This window comes from Triplophysa rosa, linkage group LG10 (genome assembly GCF_024868665.1).
Source record: "Triplophysa rosa linkage group LG10, Trosa_1v2, whole genome shotgun sequence".
NCBI classification, from domain to species: Eukaryota; Metazoa; Chordata; class Actinopteri; order Cypriniformes; family Nemacheilidae; genus Triplophysa; species Triplophysa rosa.
In genome coordinates, this window is record NC_079899.1 from 9,235,875 (window position 1) to 9,252,778 (window position 16,904).

Consider the following 16,904-nt stretch of genomic DNA (forward strand, 5'->3'; position numbering starts at 1 on the left):
CACGAATCACGATCACATCAAACCCGACAGCCAATGCAATGTCATTTGCATAATTTTCACGTGTTGCGAAGACTACCTGCTTTTTTCCGCTTGTCAATGACAACGCATTAAGTTTTATTGTTATTACCCAGAATATGCTTTTAATGAAATGACAGCGCAAAAAAGAATTTCTGCATTGTGTCAAACACCAGATCGACACATTATACATTTTTTCCAATAAATTAACATGAAACCAGTACACGCATTGTGTAACTGGCATTGTAATGCCACTGGCACAATTGTGGAACTTTTCAAAAATAAAAATCAATACTCCATCTATTCTAACTTCTCAAGCGGTACCTTATCCAAACGGTTTGGTTTTAGCACGGAACGCTTAGCGTGTGACTCAATTCCGTTTCCAGTAATTTCTACGGGCAACAAAACCAGCGGCAGGAGTCGAGAGGTTTCGAGAAGCGAGCTGGTCTCACCGGTATTAGAAACGTTTCGCCGCCTTCTCCATTCATTTCAGTTGAATATCTGTTTTAACGCCGATTCAACATGGCGAAGTGGGGAGAAGGAGACCCTCGCTGGATCGTGGAGGAGAGAGCGGATGCTACAAATGTCAACAACTGGCATTGGTGAGATTCCGCCGGTGTTCTGTCGACTTACACCGGTGTCTCTCTCTCTCACACACTCACTCAAGCCATCTTGATGCTAACATGCTAAAGCGCGCTGGCTACTGAACAGGACTGTCCCGTGTCAGTCGGCTGCATTTGAAAGAGCGTCTACCGGTGGAAACATTAGGGCTAATGAAACAGTTTGATGTTATAAGTGTTATCGTATGTTTATTTCATCTTAAATGCTGCTGTCTGGCGTGTGAGCTGCTAGCGTCGTCGCAAGTTGATCATGCCATGCTGCTTTTACTTGCGTGGTTCATGAAATGGTTTTCATCTCGACCTGCTCCATTGTCTTTGTATATGATTTGGTTAAGTTTTAAATGTTATAATAAACTTGTCTTTTGTTGTTACTAGAGTTGTCATGTTTATGGAATATTCGCTTAACGTTACGTTTTCTGCGTTGGAAATGAAGGCTTCCAGCCCGGATGGGCATTTAATTTTCTTGAGGAAGAAAGTCGATTAGAGCTACTTTCAATTGTAGTCTTTGTGAGTATTCCAGACAAATCTTGAAGGCTCTGGAGTTTGGCAGCAACTTTTTTTTATCTTTAAATAAGTGTCATTGTCCATTTACACATTAAATACACACATTAAAGCTGTATATTTTTTGTGAGGAACATGTCAATCTTGAGAATAGCCGATATGTTAAAATTTGAAAACATCATGTCAAGGATTAAAACCTCGGTCATAGAAATTATTATAGCGAATGGAAGTATTCCTAATTGTGCTCTTCTAAAATATGTAATATTCTTAGTAAACTACTTTACAGTCAATCTTGGGATGTTTTGGAAACATTTGTACAACTATGTCACAACCAATAATTTTAAGGGAAGGAATTTCTTTAGGGATGACATATATCATAATTCATTTAAGCCTAAAGGAAAGGAGTATTATTGATGGGTGTTCGTTATATTGTAAGGACGGAGAGGGATGCTACAAACTGGTCATCAGAGAAGCTGAAGGAACTACTTATGGGGCTGCGGGTGGAGAGTGACGACGGCATGTGTGAGATCACAGAGTTCAGCAAGGTGGAGGGAGAGGCATCTATTAACAACCGGAAAGGGAAACTTATTTTCTTCTATGAATGGAATCTAAAGGCCACCTGGACAGGTATGAAACTGATGTCAAGTTTGCTAATAATGTCTCTTTACTCTGCGAAATGTCTGTTTCAAGACTGGTCCTTTACATGCTCTATAGTGCATGCCATCTGACACTTAAAGGAACAATACGGCATTTTTAGGAGGATCTATTGACAGAAATACAATATAATATACAAAACTATTTCTTCAGAGGTGTATAAAGACCTTACGTAATGAACTATTAAGTTTGTAATACCTTAGAATAAGCGGTTTATATCTACATACAGAGCGGCCCTACATACATTGAATTCACCGCCATGTTTTGTACAGCAGCCCTAAATGGACAAACAACTCTACAACGCGCGTTTTCTCTTCCTCTCCGCTGCGGTATCGTGGTGAAACGGATCGCAGGATGATCCGTACGGATCGTGCTCTCCGGTGCGGAACGCATGTGACCCGCGGATTAACTGAAAGTTTATTCATCATTGAGTAAAAGAGTAAAACGCGCTCTCACTCACTCTCCAGTTTCAGCTCCAACGCGCTCTCTCTCTCTCAAGTATCTGGACGAGTACAATATTAAAGCGGTTCCAGATAAACAATGACGCTCAAAACTTCTCCGTCACACAGCTAATATTACAACAACATATCTTGGTACGTTAGTATGTTACTCACTGATCCGAATCAAAGCAACCTCCTTGGAGGTGATGATCTTTCTCTCCAACGTGTCTCTCTGCTGGAAAGTATCTCCATAGATATCTGTGAGTACATATCTGCTAAAAGCCTTAGTCCTAACGTGTCTCTGCTGGAAAGTCTTTATAATATTAACACATGTCCTAGCTCCTGCCTGACTTTTATCCTTCTTTTTAAACTTAAAATCCACAAACCTTTTATTTCATGTAATAAATAAGTCATAGCTCTTTCTACAGTCTTTCTAATGCCTGCAAAATCTCTTCCCTGCGTCAACATGAGAACGACATCTTTTTGTATTGTGGTGGCCACCGTCGTGTTTGGATTGAGCGATTCCTGGCAAATCTATAACACAACGCTAGTGGCAGCTGTTAATTAAGAACTACGCCTTTAAAGGCGGGATGTCTGATTTCTCTTAGCTGTTGTTTATGTTCAAATCACCAAAACAAACACACCCCTACCCCCATCTTACGCTTTCATCAGCGCTCGGCTCAACTAATGTCCGTCCTGTGCACTGTGCACCTTACTGCTGATTGGCTACAAGGTTGTTTTGGTACTCGGCCTGACTTTGTCTAAACAAGCGTAATTCAGAAATCGGAAATGTGTTTTTTTATTTCTGGAAGGGGGTGAAACCAGAGTTGAGAGAGGGCGTGTGCAATCAAAAAGCTTATATCTACTGTCAACAAGTATTGTTGGTGCAGCTTATATTTTCAGTGAATGTTAATTTACAGATATTTACATGGATAAAATACAATTCCAGTTTTTTTCACTTTCATGTGATTTATTTGATGATACATTTTTTTTCATAGTTTTCATGTACTAATACTATGGTAAAATAAACGTGGTTGGAATGGGTGCATATTTAATAAATATTTTCTATGTATTTTACATTAACTTGAATATTAATGTCTATTTATGTCTTTTGGTTCCCCATCTGTACAGGGACATCAAAGTCAGGAATCAAATACAAGGGGAATATAGAAGTTCCGAACCTTTCAGATGAAAATGACATGGATGATCTTGATGTAAGTTATTGTTGTAGTTAAACTAATTTTATGTATTTTATACATCGGTATTACCAGGCTAAAAGTTTATTTATTTTTAAAGAAGACTACAAATAGTTTATATATATATATATATTAGGGCTGTCAACGTTAACGCGTTAACGCATGCGATTAATTTTTTCAAATTAACGCGTGAGAAAATATTTATCGCAATTAACGCAGCATCCGTTTGTTTTGACATCCTTTGTCTAGCGTTACATTATGTAATCACGCTCTTATTCGTGTACAGGCTTTTAAACCACTTAAGCGCGATTTGAAACAGTTGCTTTGACGCGTTCAATGGAGATAGACCGCTTCTAAACTGTGGGACGCGGCAAAACGCAACGCGAGGTCCAGACTGGAGTAAACAGTCACCTGCTAAGGGCTGCGTCGGTGAATCTCTGTCAGACAGCGCATCCGTGTTAAGTTCTCTTTCGCGCTTGAATGGATAAAACCACACAAGATTATGTCAGAAAGCCCGTTTTGTCTAGCATTTTCTTAAGCACAGACTTCAAAGTGTAAAATAAAATCTTAAATGAATGCAAAGAGTTGTGAAAATGGGAGTGCGGTGACGGTCAGATCTGCGAACTGAGACAGCTCTTAAAGGGACCACGTTCTTAAACGTGCTGCTCTGACTCCTGTCACTAATGTTAATCAAAGAACAAAATAAAAGAAGAAATCAATGTGATTTTGTAGCTTTAATGAGAATTCTTCTGCATTTAATTTATAATTTAGCATTAATAAAGACTGTAAAGCGTCCTTCAATTCCTGTATGTTTCCTACATGAGCTCTCAATTATACTGTTAAATGGCTATAATTCATGTTAAAATAATCAATTTAATAGAGACATCAGTTACAGTACTAATATAAAAATGCTAGCTTTCATAAAATGATGCTGTTAAAGAAAAATGTTGTTTCTACATCAATTTGAAGATTAAATGTGAAATTATTAAAATGTAAAAGTATATTTTAAAATATAATAGTTATGTGCGATTAATCATGATTAATCACAGAAAAAATGTGTGATTAATCCGATTAATTTTTTTAATCGATTGACAGCACTAATATACAGTATATATATTACACTGAACAAAATTATAAACACAACACTTTTGTTTTTGCCTACATTTATCATGAGCTGAACTCAAAGATCTAAGACTTTTTCTATGTACACAAAAGGCCTATTTCTCTCAAATATTGTTCACAAATCTGTCTAAATCTGTGTTAGTGAGCACTTCTCCTTTGCCAAGATAATCCATCCACCTCACAGGTGTGGCATATCAAGATGCTTATTAGACAGCTGATTATTGCACAGGTGTGCCTTAGGCAGGCCACAATAAAAGGCCACTCTAAAATGTGCAGTTTTACTGTATTGGGGGGTCCGAAAGCCAGTTAGTATCTGGTGTGACCACCATTTGCCTCACGCAGTGCAACACATCTCCTTCGCATAGAGTTGATGCAGAGTTGGGATGTTTTCAGTTAATGCACGGCCCCATGTTGCAAGGATCTGTACACAATTCCTGGAAACTGAAAACATCCCAGTTCTTGCATGGCCATCATACTCACCGGACATGTCACCCATTGAGCATGTTTGGGATGCTCTGGATCGGCATATACGACAGCGTGTTCCAGTTCCTGCCAATATCCAGCAACTTCGCACAGCCATTGAAGAGCGTTTATAATTTTGTTAAGTGTATATATACACACATACACACAGTGAGGGAAATAATTATTTAATCCCCTGCTGATTTTGTAAATTTGCCTGTTGACATAGAAATGAAGGGAGAAATATTTCCGTATTGTACAAATGAAGAATTGGCCGGACTTTTTTTTCTATGGAGCAGCAGATTGCATAATTTGCATGTTTGTTATTGAATGTGACTGGTTAACTAGCCATGCTGAGTATTTCTCATGGGTAAGTGGTGGTGGTAGTTGTTGCAGTTTAAAGTTTTTTTTGCACACAGATCAGCGTGAGTCTTTGTAAAGATGAGCCTGAGACAACGTTGCTCTCTCTGATGAGGAGGGAGGGAGCGGATAAAGTTCGTTTAACACTCGCCAGCTATGTGGACTTCCTCAAAACAGGTAAGCGACACCAATCCGACAGCACTCTTCATCATCATCATCGAGAGGGGTTTAATAGCAGTGCTTTTATTGCGTTGACTATGTGGGGATGTGGATTGTCATGATCTATTCTGATCCGTTTCAGAGTTCACACAGGGCATGATTCTGCCTACAGCCAATGGTGTGACAAAACAGCAGAACGCCCAGGCACCAGTTAAGTCGAACAAAACTCAGGTGAGTCCTAATATTATAAATGCAGGTACAGTTTTATACACAGTGGCAAGTTGCCATGCCATCACCTTACTGAAGGGCTGCCCTTAAAAAAGCACTTCTCATCACGACATAAAAAATCATTACAAAGAACACATGCCTATCGAAAAAGGCTTATCATTTGTGTGTAATTGTTTGTTTTAGATCAGCTCATCCACTGCTGCTGCTCCTCCTCCCAGCACAGGGGTGAAGATCCCCACTTGCAAGTTTTCACTAAAGGACACTTTCCTCACCTCACCAGATGAGCTTTACAGGGTCTTTTTAAACCAAGAAGTAAGTTTTGGTCAACTGCTGTGGAACTGAGATTGATGAGCTGTGTAAAAATTGAAATTATTTCAACTTGACACAGCGTATTAAAACCATGGCGCAAAGAGAGAGACGCTGCAAACGGCACGAGACGAAGGCATAACAGTTAAACACGTCCGTCTAAAGCGTGTTTACATAGAAAAACTATATAAAAGTGGTTCAGCAGAATTGAAAAACGTCTTCTGTGTAAAATGCACAAAAATACAACACAAATTGGTTTGTTTATATTTCGCAGTACTCAACACCTAAAAAAGCTTCTGACCTCTCCAACTCATATTACGTGCGATAAAAATTAGCCTAGTACCTATAGAGTAGTATTGCATACTTTGTGTCTTCAAAGAGTGTTTAGTTTGATCACATTTATAAAAGATAGATACAGCTGTACGATTATTTCTGGAAAAATACGACCTCCTGGGGGTGTGCGGGGCGGGGGAACTAAATCACGCGCTCACAATACAACATCGCATTGATTCACTATAAGTTCATGTTGTTTACATTATGCATGTGCGCACCCATTGCCAACAAAACACAGACATATGACTTGGTTTCACTTACCGCATGCGGTTCATGTCCGGCATCTTTTGGAGCACTGGGACCACTCCATCTATCAGTTTCAAACGATCTGCAAATCCAGCTTCATATCCACTGTTTATATAACATCCATCCATAAACAAACACACCTCAACTTCTCTCAGTATTGCAAGAGTAACGAGCTGCAGCTGCAGGCCCGCAGCGCAGCCAATCTTGACGCAGCGCAGCCAATCTTTATGGTAGGCGGGTCTTCCTATCGCTCATCAGTTAACGCGTGGGCGGGCTATTTCTTTCGCCTGGCCATGGGCGTGCTTTTTCAGAAGAATTGCCCAATAAGGGACAAAGAAAAAAACTTTCCGAAACCTATACAAAAGTGTATCGAGCACAGAAATAGTATGTCAGTCATCCTCAATTGGTGGACCGCGGGCCGGATCTGGACCTTTGCTTCATTCCATCCGGACGGTGAGACATTTGAAACATTTGATTATTTTGGTTGTTTAAATTGAGGTCCGGATCCGGCCCGTGGTTCCCTTCAGTGGGTTCCCACGAATTGCAGCCAGAGTGTGGCCCGTGCGATTACTTCGGTATATTTGGAACCTCCGATAAGTGAGGGTGGTGCCTTACCTGCTAATGTTCTCATTTCCAAATGTCTGCTACTGTAGATCGAGGTGAAGTTTGTGTCCCTGTGGTAAATCCGGGAGAGCGAGATCAGTGGCTTAGACCAAAAACTTTCCTGGGCCATTTGTATATGGTTAGGTTGCCATTAGTGGAAAATGAGGATGGGGTAGGTGGGGCCAGGCTGAAATCTGTCATATGTAATCAAGTCACGGAAGCCAGTAATGACCCATCGTTTAACCCTACCGAAGACTGGCCCTTGTTGTCTACGGAACAGTCTCAGCAGGTTAGGTCCCTTTTGACAAGGTTTGGTGCTGTGTTCAGTAAGAGTACAGGCGACTTGGGATGTACTCCGTTGATGGAACATGAAATCCTGGTCCTGGATAACGTTCCAGTTCGGCAGCACTATCGCCGGTTGCCCCCTTCCCAATACGAGCAGGTTAAGGCACACATTAACGAGCTATTGGAACAGGGGGTAGTTAGGCCTAGCAGTAGCCCTTATTCATCACCCATCGTGGTAGTGCAAAAGAAGGATGGAAGCATACGTCTTTGTGTTGACTATCGTCAACTGAACGCGAAAACACGGAAAGACGCATACACCCTACCGCGAATTGAAGAGTCGCTTGATGCACTAACCAGTGCTAAATGGTTTTCTACTCTTGATTTGGCAAGTGGGTACAACCAGGTACCAGTGGCAGAGAGAGACAGGGATAAGACTGCTTTTTGCACACCCTTTGGTCTTTTTGAGTATAATCGGATGCCATTTGGGTTGTGCAATGCCCCTAGCACTATTCAACGGTTGATGGAAAGGGTTTTTGGTGACCAACGGTTCCAGTCCCTGCTGTTGTATCTGGATGATATTGTCATATTTTCGAGTTCCTTTGAACAACATCTCCAACGGTTAGAGATGGTCTTGGAGAGACTCCAACAGAATAACTTGAAGTTGAGACTTCCTAAGTGTCATTTTTTCCAGAAGGAGGTACGATATCTTGGTCATATTATTTCTTCCCGTGGAGTGTCCACCGATCCTGAGAAGGTTAGTGCAGTGGCTAGCTGGAACCGTCCGAGTAAACTGTCCGAATTGCGCTCCTTTTTGGGGTTTGCTTCTTATTATAGGAGGTTTGTGGAAGGGTTTGCTCAACATGCCGCTCCATTGCACAAGTTGGTAGGAGAACTTCAGGGAAAGGGTAAGAAACGGAATTCTGGGGTCAATGCCTCGCTGGAAGGGAAGTGGACAGGAGCTATGGAAGATGCCTTCTTGACTCTGAAAAGGAAATTGGTGGAAGCCCCAGTGTTGGGTTATGCTGATTTTTCTAAACCATTTGTTTTGGAGATTGATGCTAGTCAGGTTGGACTTGGCGCTGTTTTATCACAGGAACAGGAGGGCCAGAGGCGTCCTATTGCCTATGCTAGCCGAGGTTTGCGTCCTCCAGAGAGAAATATGACCAACTATAGCTCAATGAAGCTAGAACTTTTGGCCCTTAAGTGGGCAGTTTCCGAGAAGTTTGGTGAGTATTTGTTGGGTGCCAAGTTCGTAGTCTTCACTGACAATAACCCTTTAAGTTATCTTCGAACAGCAAAGTTGGCAGCTGTTGAACAGCGGTGGGTATCTCAGTTGGCCCTGTTTGATTTTGAGCTAAGGTATCATCCCGGGGTGTTGAATCGAAACGCAGATGCATTGTCTCGCCTGCCAGGACATTCAGGGTAGGATAGTATGGGTAAAGCTGCCTCGGGCATAACTGTTCCTGTGGAAATTTTGTCAGCTCCTCGAAATGGCTCAGTTTTTGACTTCGCTGTGGCCTCAGAGATCGCAGCAGTGCCATTCCGTGAGAAGGCTGACATGCAAGCCCTCCAGGCTGCAGACCCACATATCGCTGTTTTTATGAGCTACTGGAAGAGAGGGTGTGCCCCGACGCGAGAGGAACGAGCCCAGGAGCCTGGGGAAGTGTTGGAATTGATCCGTCAGTGGAAACGCATTCAACAGAAAGATGGGGTGTTGTATAGGGAAGTGTTCCTACCACCAGGGAGGCTTAGAGTACTTCAGGTCTTGTTGCCGATCGTTTTAAGGCAAGAGGTGCTAGAGACTTTGCATGATCATCATGGCCATCAAGGTATAGAGAGGACAACGAACTTAGTAAGGGAGAGATGTTTTTGGCCTAATTTACATCGGGATGTGGAACAATGGTGTACCAAATGCTCACGTTGTGTGGTCGCAAAGGCAGTGCGACCTAAAGTACATACCGCCATGGGTCATCTGTTGGCATCAAGACCGCTAGAGATTCTGGCTATGGATTTTACACTATTAGAGCGTGCTAGTAATGGCTGCGAAAGTGTCCTGGTGGTTACGGATGTCTTTTCGAAGTTCACTCAGGCGTACCCGACAAGGGACCAGAAAGCCAGCACTGTGGCCCGAATTTTGACAGAAAGATGGTTTTATGCGTATGGGGTGCCAATACGCATCCATTCGGACCAAGGGCGAAATTTTGAAGGAGACTTACTTAAGCGCTTGTGTCAATTGTATGGGGTAACAAAGAGCAGGACTACTCCATATCATCCGGAGGGGAATGGCCAGTGTGAGCGTTTCAATCGTACATTGCATGATCTCCTTAGGACCCTGCCCATGGAAAAGAAAAGGGCGTGGCCTCAGTCTTTACCACAGTTACTTTTTGCATACAACAGTACTGTTCACCAATCTACTGGTTATTCCCCGTATGAACTTATGTTTGGCCAGAAGCCAAGGCTTCCGGTGGATGCCCTTTTGGGGATGGATGAGGAAGGTGTGCCAAAATCTACACATGACTGGGTAACTAGTCACAGGGAATACTTATCTTCTGTTTATGCCAAAGCTAGAGAACAGTTGGAGTTGGCCGCAGCTAATCGAGCACGAAATTGTCTTGAATCAGTACCGGCTTTACCCATCGGCACACTGGTTTTGTGTAAGAACCATTTTCCAGGTCGGCATAAGATCCAAGACGTGTGGGGCACCAGGGTACATGAAATTGTGGAGTGTGTGGATGATGTTGGCACTCTCTACAAAGTAAAGCTATGCAATGAGGGAGGCAGTGTGAAAATTGTTCATCGCTTAGAGCTGCGTGTACTCCCTGGAGGGTTTATCCCTAGCGATACAGGTAGGGCAGAGCAAAGGGATTGTCCTTTAATAGAACCCCAAGCGGATGTCAGCCAGAGATTACCACTAACGGATGAGTAAGATGATTCTGATGGGGAGATTGAAGCTTTTTGTGTAGTCGGAGAGAGAGGGTCGCTTCCAGCTGTTAGAGCTAATTTATTAGTTCCCTATCAGGGAGCACAAGTAAGAAGTCCCCCAAGATCTGTGGTGTCTAGAAGGGATGAGTATCCGATAACCGAGCAAGCTGTCCCTCAGGGATCAAGACTGTGTGTGTTAGACAGTTCTGAAGCAGAGCCAAATCCTGTCTTGCAAAATCTTCCTGAAACATTAGGACAGGGTTTGGATCAGGAATCAGAAACCACTTTACGAAGGACAGCTAGGGCAACCGCTGGTCGGCATCCTAACCCATTTAATCTCCCTAGGCCGGTGCAACCTGCGCAGGATAGTCCCCTTTACAGTTCAGTTTCGGTAAATGCCCTCAGTACCCATTTTAGACCGTGGAACTAATGGGACCCGAGACGGCGACTTCTAAAAGGAGGGGTGGATGTGACTGGAAGTAGTGAACAGCGTACGGTCGTGGGCGGGGGAAGTAAATGGTCGGGGGTTCTTTAGTCTCGCGGTAGTAGACAGGCTATCGTTTGTTCTCATCTCTGCGAGCGCACGTGTCAGTTGTTCTCCCCTGGATTGCCGATTGGAAGAGTTGTAGGTGACTTCTGCTTAAGAACGAGACGCCGTGTGCGATGCTCGTCTCCTGTACGAAAGAGGTGGCTTCTACCAGTCTAGTGGTATTCATTTCATTATTCAAGTGAGGTGGTTGGTTTTGATAGCCCAGCAACAGTCTCTCCCTTTTCACGAGGCGGCTCGTCCTGTGGCCGTTTACAGTGTTTCTCCTTTCTATGAGGTGGCCTGCTCTTACAGTTCATTCAATCAGACTTTCAAGAGGCTCTGGATAGACTGTCGTATCCGAGAGCCACTGTTTTTCTTTTCCCCACATTATTTCTATTGTTTTGTTTTGTTCAAGTTCTTTTTTTATTTTAGTCCTGTGAGGTAGACCATTACTAATCTATGCATAGTCACATTGTGTGAATTATCCAGGGTAGAAATTGTTTTACATTTATTTTCCCACGTACAGAAGTTTTCTTTGTTTAGGTGGTTGTTTCACATTTGGGTTGTATATTTCTTTGAGTACATTTGAGTTGGTTTGGTTTTGTCGTGTTTATATTAGTCCTTCTGTACTGTGGTTATTTGATGTATTTATTTTATTTGTGGACCCTGATAAATGTTGACTGCTGATTGAACCTCTAGTGGACTACTGTTGTGTCTTTTGGTATTTTAGATCATCGATCTTTTCTAATTTATTTATAATAAATCATGAAGATTTAAATGACTCTGTTTGGTGCTCTGTGACTCTTGGTTCATTGATTTGGACTACCTGTGTGCATAAATCATTCAGGTTCCCCTTCCTGTTAAATTGGGGTGGCGTAGTTTGTCAGTAGCCTTGCTTTTGTAGATAACACNGTTAAAAAATCACTTGTTGCGGGTTGCGGGTTTTTGGGCTTATTTTAAAAAATATGGTTGCCTTGTTCTGAACCTGACAAGCAACTTTGTTTCTTTACATCTATGGTCGCTGTTTTGTTCAATCCATAACACTGTCTGCTCGAGGTAGGCTTTTGTACTACATGCGGCAGAGCATAACATCAGCACCGCGAGAGCTATTTGAAAGCATACAGAGACGTCTACTGTCGAATCACTCTCGCGGTACTATGATGTCACGCGCCGATTGGTCTGCGCGGGCCGCAGGAGGTCACACAACATATCTAAGCACGTAAAACAACATAGAGAAGCCAAGAATGTTACAGTGGTCTCTTCACGTAATCATCGGCGCTCTTTGTGTAATCGGAGGTAAATATACTAAACAGATGAAATATTCACTTAAAGATAAAAAGCATTTTATAACCGGGCTACATCATTAAACATGTTAAAAGTGTAGATTGCGCGTTTGGCTACACAGCGTTATTCAAGCCTAAGCACGTGTGAATAGCGTAATTTGTCCTCAAACACACCGCCTCCTTTCCCCTACCAACTAAACTAAATGTATTACATCTGTACGATTAGATGAAATGTGAAATGAACGAAACGGTCAGATCTGATCAAGGTGCAGCAAAGGGGTAGGGAGGGATGACCCTATTATTAGGCTATAAGGTAAACATCAAACATTTTTATTGTATTAAATAAATGTATTGATCATTGCAGAATATAATTTAAAAAAGTATACATCAAATGCATATAGTTCAGTTTTACTTATTATAAATGTGTGGCTGTTACAGCTACGTTAAGTGGTCATTATATCTTCTCCTTTTCCATCTCTCCAGGCCTATACTGCTCACATCAGAGATTTGCAATTAATTTTTGTAAAATAATTTATGTTTGTGTTTTTCAAACAGGGTAGTGTCAGTTTAAAATGACCCAGGCTCGTTCATTAATAATAAATAATTGATAATAAATTACATTGATGATCATGAATAATGTTGGGCTTGTTTTGGGCTTGTTTTTGGAGCTGCAGTTGCTTATTTGTCTTGCAAAAGTTGGCAACAGCTGTCTATTGTACACTGTGTAGGACCTTCAAAGGGTAAAAAAGTGGTAACACGTTACGAGTTCGCTATTTGGGTACCATTTACAGTGGAACAAACAAATTGGTACCGTACTAAGTACCACTCAGGAAAGAGCAGATAGCACCAATCAACGCATAAAACAAACCGAGAAAACAACAGAACCCAATTCCACTGAAAGCTGCAATATCAAGTGCCGACTAATAGCGGCCCATAGAAACAGATGCTAAAGCATCTAGTTTTGATATCAATGTCATTTACGTCATCCACGGAAATGTTCTCAATTCGTACACATGACAATCTTTCAGTTACAATTAATTTGATGTTTGCGTAACGGAACACATAATATGAAAGATTTGTTTGGACCAAATTTGAATTTGGCCATTTTGCGTATCAAAACATACACAAAAGCGACTTGTATTAACTTTTAACCGATCTATACAAAATCAATCATCAGCTGTAATGTAGTTTATTGTTGCAGCAGATGAATTTCCAAAAACATGTTAATTATGCACAAAAAGTCTAAAAACTGACCTGCTTTACTTACTATATCTATATTAACGATTTTAGATGTTCTTTTCAATTAAAAAAAATTGTATTACAATTTTTTAAAACTTACTTTTACATAATAAAGATAGAAAGGTTTTATCCGGGGAGACATCAGTTCAAATGTAATCTCTGAACTGTTGATAAGGTTTGTTTTTCCTGGCATATGGACTTATCTATTGGACGTTTTTCATGTGTGCTGTGTAAACAATGACACTGAGACCACTTACCTCAGATATTGTCTTCTGTGCAGAAGCTCAATGAAGCTCCTGGTTGTTGCTGCACTCTTTGGGCTGTGTTTTGCCCAACACGACCCAAACACTAAACATGGCAGGACCTCCATAGTGCATCTGTTTGAGTGGCGTTGGGCAGATATAGCCGCAGAATGTGAGCGATACCTGGCACCTAATGGTTACGCTGCAGTTCAGGTATGTTTAACTTCTTCAGATCAGAATAAATAACATTCTGCCGGAATAAACGCAGAGATTGGAAATCATGTCTAGTTGCTTATGAATAAGAGTTATTTAGTAGCTTACAGTTGTTTTTGATCTGACAGATATCTCCCCCCAGTGAGAGCATTGTGGTGACCAATCCTTGGCACCCTTGGTGGCAAAGATATCAACCAATCAGCTACAACTTGTGCTCCAGATCAGGAACAGAGGGGGAGCTAAGGGACATGATCATTCGCTGTAACAATGTTGGGGTAATGCAAAATAAAATCTCACAGTATCATATTTAAAATAACTCTATGACCACACTTAAAGGTTTTAATAGCTTAAAATAATGTAGAACATCGTTCTGTGCTACTATATTGCAGGTGAACATATATGTGGATGCAGTCATTAATCACATGTGTGGAGCTGCTGGTGGTGAGGGCAATCACTCCAGCTGTGGAACATACTTCAATTCCAAAAACAAGGATTTCCCCTCTGTCCCCTACTCTTCGTGGGACTTCAATGATTACAAATGTAAAACTGGCAATGGAGAGGTTGAGAGCTACAATGATATTTTCCAGGTTAATTTTCTGAGTTCACATTTACTCGGATTGTTTATCTTCAGTTTCGAACTTCAGTTTTCATTATATAGAAAATTGTTTGGACTTGTGTTGACAGGTCAGAGATTGCCGCTTGGTGAGTCTCCTGGATTTGGCGCTGGAGAAGGACTACGTTAGAGAAAAAGTGGCCTAATACCTGAACAAACTAATTGATATGGGTGTGGCTGGATTCAGAGTAGATGCTTGCAAGCACATGTGGCCCGGAGATCTTAGTAATGTTTTCGGTAGACTCAAAAGCCTGAACACCACTTGGTTTTTGCCTGATACTAAGCCTTTCATTTATCAAGAGGTATTTCCAATCCATCAAGACCAGACGTGACTCAAATGTTTTTATAAGTGTTAACACACGTTCTCTTTCTTAAGGTCATTGACTTGGGTGGGGAGGCCATTAAAGCCAGTGAATATTTTGAGCTCGGAAGAGTGACAGAGTTCAAGTACAGTGCGAAACTAGGGAAAGTCATTCGTGAATGGGACGGAGAGAAGCTAAGTTACCTGAAGTATGCAAATATACAACGAAATGCAGACTATATACAAAGATATCTTCAGGATTATAATTGTGTTTTAAAAGTGTTTTTGTCTCAGGAGCTGGGGAGAGGGCTGGGGTTTCATGCCCTCTGATAAAGCCGTGGTGTTTTTGGACAATCATGATAATCAGAGAGGTCACGGTGCTGGTGGAGCTTCTGTTCTAACATTCTGGGACTCCAGGTACGATTTGTGTAGTCTCCATTAATAAAGATTGCTGTCCAAGAGCCAGAACACCTCTTACTGTACTGTAAACAATAGTTACATTACTTTTTAGGCTTTACAAAATCGGTACGGGATTCATGTTGGCTCATCCATATGGTGTGACCAGAGTGATGTCTAGTTTTCGATGGGATCGTCACTTTGTCAATGCAAAAGTAAAAAATCTGACTCAAAATATGTTATTTCATTTAATGCCATAAATGTGTGTAATAATGTTTTATGCAATACATCACAGGATGAGAATGACTGGATGGGTCCTCCCAGCAATGCAGATGGATCCACTAAGCCAATACCCATTAACCCAGACACCACCTGTGGAGACAACTGGGTATGTGAGCACAGATGGCGCCAAATCAGGTGGGTGTACTTTGGTATTTAATGTAAAAAAACAGTCATTTATGTTGACACTCTATGCCAGGGGTCTTCAAATACTTTTCTTTAAGGCCAGAATCCAAAAGTATAAATAGGATGGCGGCCAGTTTTTGACCATATCCTCATTTCTTCTGTTATTTTGTGTTTCTGTTATTATTATTGCATTTTGTTCCGTTTATACTGTTTTTTTTGTTGCTGTGTTACTTATAAGTCATATATTTAAACAATGCACGCAAAATTGCATCCATATTTGTGGCCTTTTCATGAAATTAATTTATAAGGATATTGTCTTTTTAGTTGTAATTTATATTTCATTAATGCGTTGGTTAACCCAAAATGAACTCTTCCAGTCCCCCAGTACATCCAAGATGTGAGTGGGCATGTTTTTTCAAGAAGATATTTTAGTTGAATTAATAATTAAAGATGATTGGGCGGGTCGGATATGGCCCGCGGGCTGCCAGTTGACTAGCCCTGCTCTATGCTCTGTCCACAGGAATATATGATTTTCCGTAATGGTGTCATATTCAGCCTCTTGCCAACGGTGGTGGGACAATGGTAATAGTCAGATCTCCTTTAGTCCTTGGTAGCAAGGGATTCATTGTGATCAACAAATAATAACTGTAAGACTCGCCCAAACACAAACTTAAAATATATACTGTATAATATTATAATTACTCTTAACTGAGTCCTATCAATTCTCCAGGGAACTGAATGAGACCCCTAACACTGGGCCTGCCTGGAGGAACATACTGTGATGTCATCTCTGGAGATAAGATTTGACAACAGTTGCACAGGGAAAAAGATCTCAGTGGATTCTGATGGACGTGCCACTTTCCACATCACCACACAGAAGAGGATCCATTTATTGCCATTCATGCTGAATCTATAACTATAATACAGTCAGGAGAAAAAAGTAACCCCTTCATAAATTATGACAGCATTAGGTCAGTGATTGCTCCCTATAGCATAAAATACAGATTTGAACCGTTTTTTAAAACAAATATTTCTCACTTTTAACTTTTATTTTTTCCCTTTAAAGTGGACATCTGAAAAGGTGACCTTTTAGGGGTGATCACTAAGTGCTCCCTGTAGTGGTTGATGTCCCACTATGCATGCACATGCAAGAAATGTATTTTTTAAATAGCTTGTCCATTGTATGTGTGTCTATGCATGAAAGGGTTAATAAAAGTAGCGTCACTCAATCCAA

At 41.2% G+C, this 16,904-nt stretch overlaps 1 protein-coding gene and 1 pseudogene across 1 annotated transcript; both read left to right on the forward strand.

Moving 5' to 3' along the window:
- Positions 1–15,738, forward strand: part of LOC130560006 (alpha-amylase-like) — a 28,977-nt pseudogene extending 13,239 nt beyond the window's left edge.
- LOC130560017 (activator of 90 kDa heat shock protein ATPase homolog 1-like) lies at positions 393–6,796 on the forward strand. Its single transcript, XM_057343452.1, has 6 exons — positions 393–617; positions 1,573–1,763; positions 3,362–3,444; positions 5,427–5,544; positions 5,669–5,757; positions 5,938–6,796. The coding sequence occupies exons 1-6, from the start codon at positions 538–540 to the stop codon at positions 6,094–6,096; spliced, it is 720 nt and encodes a 239-aa protein (XP_057199435.1). The 5' UTR covers positions 393–537; the 3' UTR covers positions 6,097–6,796.
- Positions 15,739–16,904: the final 1,166 nt, after the last annotated feature.